General features: G+C 45.5%; 1 protein-coding gene across 1 annotated transcript; it reads left to right on the top strand.

The window, feature by feature from the left end:
• The first annotated feature begins 620 nt into the window (after positions 1–620).
• Positions 621–4,499, top strand: LOC131235136 (tryptophan aminotransferase-related protein 2-like). Its single transcript, XM_058232278.1, has 5 exons — positions 621–1,380; positions 1,945–2,248; positions 2,837–3,117; positions 3,205–3,515; positions 4,213–4,499. The coding sequence occupies exons 1-5, from the start codon at positions 1,085–1,087 to the stop codon at positions 4,395–4,397; spliced, it is 1,377 nt and encodes a 458-aa protein (XP_058088261.1). The 5' UTR covers positions 621–1,084; the 3' UTR covers positions 4,398–4,499.
• The last annotated feature ends 2,563 nt before the right edge of the window (positions 4,500–7,062 follow it).

Here is a 7,062-nt window from a genome sequence, read left to right as displayed (position 1 = left end):
CATATTACAAAACGTACACGACCATTTTTCCAAGTTAACATATCATTTATTTAGTATATCATAGCCATTAAGAACATGGGAAACAGTATGGATATAAGTTTCTTGAAAAATGGGACCAATCCACCCTTTGGATGAGCCACGACCATTCAATTAGTTATATAATCGGCTGTCCATATATTTCGAGTTTCAAGCCTGTCTAGTTGATCATTCTTTCTGAATTTCGTCCTAGTTGATCTACATGGAGTGGCCCACATTTTGCACGGATGAGATTATCTAAATGAGGAATCATTTGGAAAAGAGAGCTCTGTAGATGAAAGTTCACATGCAATTCTCTTAAAAGGTGTATTATCTGGTTCTCTGACATGTTAATTACAACTTCTGACTGACCTGGGGGGATGCGCGTGAAAAGTATATGGTAGAAACGGATGAACTGCGCTTAAGTACTCTCTCCAGAATCATGGTCATGAGCCAATCGTACCCATCCATTTAGTGGGCCTGATCATGAAAGTCCTCGTAAATAACCCATATCACCGAATACCAACTTTCGTTTTCATTAAATACGTGGAAACTTTTTAATCTAACCACAGATAGCTTTTGTTTTCTACCGTTAATTTAGATTAAAGTGATTCTAAGTGTATTCTTAAATACTTTCCATATGTGGTGGGTGGGCCCACTAAATGGAAGGTCCTGATTGCATCTGCCACGTATGCTGCTTAAAAGAAGGCTACGTTTCTCCAGCTTCACCACTCGACGAAGAGACACCGGACGAGAGAAGGGGTTGCTGGAAGCGACGAAGGAAATCAAAATACATCAGAAAATCGCCGTTATTTCTGAATAAACGCCGTATAAACCGGCGTTTTGCAAACGGACGCCTGCGATTCGAGTCGCGGCCGGATCTGGAAGGGGTCGGGCTCAGGTCAGGCCCGGTCAGGCCGTGTACGCATCAGCCGCATGCGTACGCCCACGCGCTCCCTCATGCGTTTCTCTAATACCCTTTAAATCGGCATACAGCTCAACACACCCAAACGCGTCTCAATCTCTATTTTCAGCAAACGACTCTCGATATTTTCTATTTGGTTCCGATATGGAAGGGCGAAAGATCAGGGGCATTTGGGGAAATAAAAGCAGGGGGCGGATGCACCTGCTTCTCGTCTCAGTTACATTGAATTTGGTACTTCTCAGTGGCCTTTTATACGAGAGAGGGCGTAGGGCATTTTCCGAAGAAAAGGAGCAAGTCTTACCTGGTTTTTGCCCTGCCACTGAGGTGAAGAAGATGGGAAGCTTGGAGGTAGAGAGCCGCATCAGTAGCGGCAGAGGATGGACTGAGGAAGGCCGAGTACAAAAGCTGTCCTCGGACTCAGTTATTATTAACCTCGATCAGTGAGTTCCCTTAGCTTTTTTCTAGCTTTTATGTCTAATGTGCGCCGGTGGTTACCCTGTGCCACGAGCTTTTTATTTTCCCCAAGGGTAGTTTGGTCATAATGTGATTTTTGGTTGAGTTACTCTTTTGCGGGGTGGAATGGTAAAAACTGGTCGCTTGAGCTGTGGGCCTTCTTGCGGTGGGGCCCACATTTTCAAGGCGGCGGTGGGGCCCACAGTTTCACGGCGGCTGATGCTTCGTAAAAGCTGGGTCAGGTGTTGCCCAATGCCCGTACCGTAAGATGTAGGGTACATGCTTATCGATTTGAGCCGTTGGTATGGTAGGCCATCATAAAGGTGGGCCATGGGCCGAAAGTCGAGGCAATTGGACGAATCCGATCATCCGATTGTTTCATGTTTTGCCTGAATGTGGATGGTTCTGATGTTCTTAGTTAAACCATCCCAGCTACTGACTTGGTGGCTTCCACAGCCCAATCACAACATTCCTTGATCATCATATACAAATCTTACATGCTAATACCTGATTAATCGAATTGTTATTTTCTACGATTGAATTCGATGCAGCGGCGATCCGACCATGTTCGAGTCATTCTGGCGGAAGACGGGCGAAAAGAGTACGATCATCATCCCAGGCTGGGAAAAGATGAGCTATTTCTCCGACGTCAGGAACATTTGCTGGTTCCTGGAGCCCGAATTCGCTGAGGAGGTCAAGGAATTGCACAAGCTAGTAGGCAATGCTGAGACGGAAGGCCGTCATATAATCGTCGGAACTGGCTCGACACAGCTATATCAGGCGGCTCTCTTTGCGCTCTCGCCGTCGGATGCGCCTGAGCCAATGAACGTGGTGTCCGCCACCCCTTACTACTCAGTGAGTGTAGGCTGCGTGATTTAGCAGCTGAAAAGCTCTAATGTTGGTTTGTGGGTTAGCCTAATTAATCTCATATGCATTACAATATCATTGATTAAAACAGTCTGGTCGGTTCCCAGGATCAGACGGTCATGGTTATTCGGTTGGATAAGGGCCATTGATCAGACGGTTAGGTGGGGTATAAGAGGCATGCATGTGGTGTTGAAAGCAACACTCAAATAAAAATTGGATTGCCCAATCTGACAATGTCTCCCGGAACCCATTTCTGAAAATGCACTCTCTCTCTCTCTCTCTCTCTCTCTCTCTCTCTCATTGCATGTGACGAAGAATCATATTCCATACACGTTACTGAACAAACACCTTTAAAAGCACTGTCCTAGCTTTTGTCGGACTCACATGACTTGATTATTTTATAGAGTTTCTGGCATGTTTGGCAACGTGGGTTTGGAAACATTTCATTTCATGATTTAGTTTGTTAATGATGTTTTAAAATACTACAGAATTATATTGGAATTTCGTAAATCTTTTTTTTTTTTTTGGGGGGTATAACATTCAAAGTGGTCACCTTGAATTGTCTGTTGCTTGCAGTCGTATCCATCCGTCACCGATTTCTTGAAGTCGGGGCTTTATAAGTGGGCTGGCGATGCCTACACCTTTGATCGTGATGGGCCATACATCGAACTGGTTACCTCCCCGAATAACCCTGACGGGTTCGCGAGGCAACCAGTCGTTAACAGGGAAGGCGGCAAGACGATCTACGATCTTGCTTACTACTGGCCTCAATACGCATCGATCACTGCTCCGGCGGACCATGATCTGATGCTTTTCACTGTGTCAAAGAGCACGGGCCACGCAGGAACCCGAATTGGGTAAGTTATTAGTCCTATCTGATCGCAAGATGTGGGACCCACGAGCCTGAAAATGACCCCCAACTGTGTTGATCTTGCATTTAACAGGTGGGCCCTGGTTAAGGATCCGGAAGTTGCCAGGAGAATGACCAAGTACGTCGAGCTCAACACCATTGGAGTATCGAAGGACTCGCAACTCCGGGCTGCTAAGATCCTGAGGGCTGTGCGGGGAGGGTATGAAGGCGAGCAAGAGTCTGGCGATGGAGAGACGCTGAAGTTCTTCGACTTTGGTCGTCTCCTCATGGCGGAGAGATGGGATCGGCTTAGGGACGCCGTTCGCAAGAATCCCATCTTCAGCTTGCCGGAATTCCCGACTGCCTACTGCAATTTCGCCGGCGAGAGTGGGACTTCTCACCCTGGTAAGCACAGTTGTTCAATTCAGTATCCCTTGCTGTTTCTTCCATGAGCATGGTATGATTCTCTCTGCATTGGGTACTCTGTTTTCCTGTTTGTACAAAAGTGGGCCCCTGTGTTCGTTTTGGAACATCCAGACCGTTGGTTCGTTGGGTCCTCCTTAGTGGATGGACTATGCCCTAGAAATCTCCTCGGTGAACAATCCCAACCTTTCAATTCTTGGCCTGGTGTATAGTTAAGAGGAGAAATACGGATAAGGCCCAAGATCTGTGGACGGGATCTTCCAATATGCGAAATTCTGTGGAATGGGCAACAGACCAATGGTCCTGATTGACGAACAATGGGCCCGCTTTTGGAAACTGCAAACAGTAGTATACTAATAAAGCATGATAATTTTACAAAATCAATTAAGATGGGTCCCACCTTAATTGACTAGACGGCCCTACTTGGATTGGACGTGGCGCACAAAATGATCTAATTCGACCGTCTTTCGAAAGCCTGCAAATGGATGGTAAGTGGCAGTCGTTGGTTGAGTCGATGCTTGTGATCGACATATGATCACAGCTGAGCGTGTGGACTCATGCAATCCAAGGTGGGTCACCAGGTCCCAGAAAATGGAGCCCATTAGAACAGAAAAGCCTAAAAATACAGAAGGGGTGTATAGTGTACCATCTCACCTGGGTTTCTCATTGTGCGCTGCAGCGTTCGCTTGGCTGAAGTGCGAGGCGGAGCACGTCGATGACTGCGAAAGCTTCCTGCGGAGCAACAGGATCCTGACGCGGAGCGGCAGGCAGTTCGGTGGGGACTCGCGGTATGTGAGGGTGAGCATGGTCGACAGGGACGAGACCTTCGACGTCCTTATCGACCGACTAAACATCATCCGTTGATACGCGGACCACCGGGCGGAAGCTGGATCGCTCGCAGCTTTCGAGGTTATCGTAGGGGGGAAGACCCCAAAAGATGAGACTAGAGCGAAAGAGAGGAGATTAGAGAGAAAGGACGAGAGAGAAAGAGAGAAATAAAGAAAGAAAGAAAGAAAGAGAGGCTTCTGCTGTCAATGCTTTGAATTTTCATAACATTTTATAATTTCATAATATTCTTTTTTTCTTTGAAAATTTTGGAATCCAATCTCTCATTTCTATGGTTTTTTTTTTTTTCTGAATGTTTGAGGTGTACACGATACTAATTGCTGATTGGATCGATGGTGTGGGGCCTACGACTTGCTTGGGCCTCGAGCAGCTAAATATCCCAGGCTTAGGGCTGAAAGTGGGTTGGGTTGGGTTGGGTTGGGTTGGGTCGGGTCGGGTCGGGTCGGGTTGGGTCGGTGTTCAACCCTAGACTAACCCAAGGTACCCATACCTCAACCCTAACCCAATCCAACCCAACCCAAGCTAGGTTCCCATGCCTCAACCCTAACCCAACCCAACCCAAGCTCAGGTTGAGAATTCTCAAGCCGCTCCCATACCCCAACCCAACCCAACCCAACCTAAGCGGGTTTGGTCAGGTTGGTCCGGTATATATATGCTAATATTTTCGTTATTCCGTTTGTCTATTATATTTTCAATACAAGTTTTAATTTTTATACCTATAATTGTATTAAATATATTTATGTAGTTATTTATTATAAAGAATATCTTTTTCTAAACAAACAAGCTAAAATATAGGACAACTGCTCTTTTAAAAGTTGTATACTGTGTATCAAGTAATCTATTTGGGAGAAAGAAATCTAGTGTATCTTGTTAGCTTGAGTCATTGGAAATGACGTGGACCAATGAAATTTGATGGCCTTCAACATAGATGATCCGTACTCAATTATTATTAATTTATAAGGAATTTATATATCGATTGGGTTCGAATTGGGCCAGGCAACCCGAGACCTCAACCTGAGCCCGACCCAAGTTTTTTTGGGTTGGCTTTTGTATGGCCCAAGCCCGAGACCAAACCCTATACATCCTGCCCAAGCTTAACCCATTGTCGGGTCAGTCATTGGTCGGTTGGGTAGAACCCGCCCAACTTTCAGCCCTACTAGGGCCATGAGCCAATTCCCAACCGAACGCCAACAATCTACGGTCAGCGGAACAAATACAAACGATTTAACAATTCGGATCTTACTTTCGATCTTGGAGATTTTTGGGTCATGGTTCGTCCATTGTGGGCTCATCAGATCAATGGCCTGGATAAACCAACTATGGGCCTCATATGTACGGATTAGATTAATTTGGTCTCATGAAGAGGCGTCTCGGCTCTTAAAATTATGATTGTATGTTCATCACATCAACTTGCGACTTTCGGTTTGTGTCAGTAGGCTTCACGAATTAGTGATCCTGACCGTTGGTAAGATGTGTCTTGCCGAAGATCCTGACCAGAGAACATTTTTATGGCTACCCAGACGATTCAAATGGGGACCACATTCTCTGTTGTATATATATCCAAAATGACACTGATCAAGCAATCCTAACCATGGCTTACAAACTAAATGAGTTAGTGGTCCGAGCTTTCACAGGCCAATCAGATGGTTATAATCAGCTTCTGAGTATAATTTTTGGCAGTTTGGACGGTCTGGATTCCCGTAGATCATCCACCCTACAAGAGGCATGCATGCTGATCAATCGAGACCGTCCATAATGTGTTCCACGAGTTGATGACAGAGATTAAAAACGACACTCAGCGGATGATCCGAACCAATCCAATCAATGGTTAAATAAATGGACCTTTAGAAACAAGATTGGTTGGGCCCCGATTGTCCATACTTAGCCCATTGGTGTCAAATATATTGGGCCAGGCCCAGCAATCTATTGGGGCGAGGCTTGATTGGCAACTCGTCCGAGTTGACTTGACACTTGACTCAGTCAGGTCCAATCCGGTTTGGCACCACAATTCCAAGTCAGCATTGGAAATATGCCTGATTGGACCTGACTCGTATGAGTCACAGCTTGACTCGGTGAACTCCTAACTGATTGAGGACAGCATCTTCGAGTCCTCTGTATCCGTGTATGTAGGAGGAATTCCATGAATCTCACTTGAGGTGAGATTAGCAATCTATCCTCGAGCATTGAGTCATTACGATGCGGACTCGGATTCGGTCGTGACCCTTCCAATTGAAGTCCGTGCTGTGGGCCCCACAGTGATGTATGTATTAAACAATATATCATTTGCCAACTCATTTTAGGGCATTGGCCAAAAAATGAGGCAGATCCAAATCTCAGGTAGACCACCCCAAAGGAAACAGTTGTGAATGAATGCCCTATCACTTAAAAATTGTTAGAGTTTTGGATCAAGCTGCTATTCGTGTTTTCCTTCGTCCAATGGGCGATAGGAACTTTTTAATGGTGGGTATTCAATCACCGCTGGTTTCTTGTGGTGTAGTCCGCCTGAGATGTGGATCTGCACTCATGCCCGAAAATAATGATCCAAAATGCCTTAAAATAATGATCCAAAATGGATGCCCTAAAATAATGATGTAAAATGGATGTACAACATAGATAAAACACATGCATCATGGTAGGGTCCAAGAGATTTTCTAGCACCAACTAATACCGAGATCTCAGCAAT

The sequence above is a fragment of the Magnolia sinica genome, chromosome 19 (genome assembly GCF_029962835.1).
Source record: "Magnolia sinica isolate HGM2019 chromosome 19, MsV1, whole genome shotgun sequence".
Classification (NCBI taxonomy): Eukaryota; Viridiplantae; Streptophyta; class Magnoliopsida; order Magnoliales; family Magnoliaceae; genus Magnolia; species Magnolia sinica.
This window is presented reverse-complemented; position numbering and strand designations above follow the sequence as displayed.

Coding starts and splice junctions, on each gene's coding strand:
- LOC131235136 (XM_058232278.1), top strand. CDS start 1,085: ATGGAAGGGCGAAAGATCAGGGGCATTTGGGGAAATAAAAGCAGGGGG. Junction 1,381..1,944: donor GTTATTATTAACCTCGATCA/GTGAGTTCCCTT, acceptor AATTCGATGCAG/CGGCGATCCGACCATGTTCG. Junction 3,516..4,212: donor GAGTGGGACTTCTCACCCTG/GTAAGCACAGTT, acceptor TGTGCGCTGCAG/CGTTCGCTTGGCTGAAGTGC.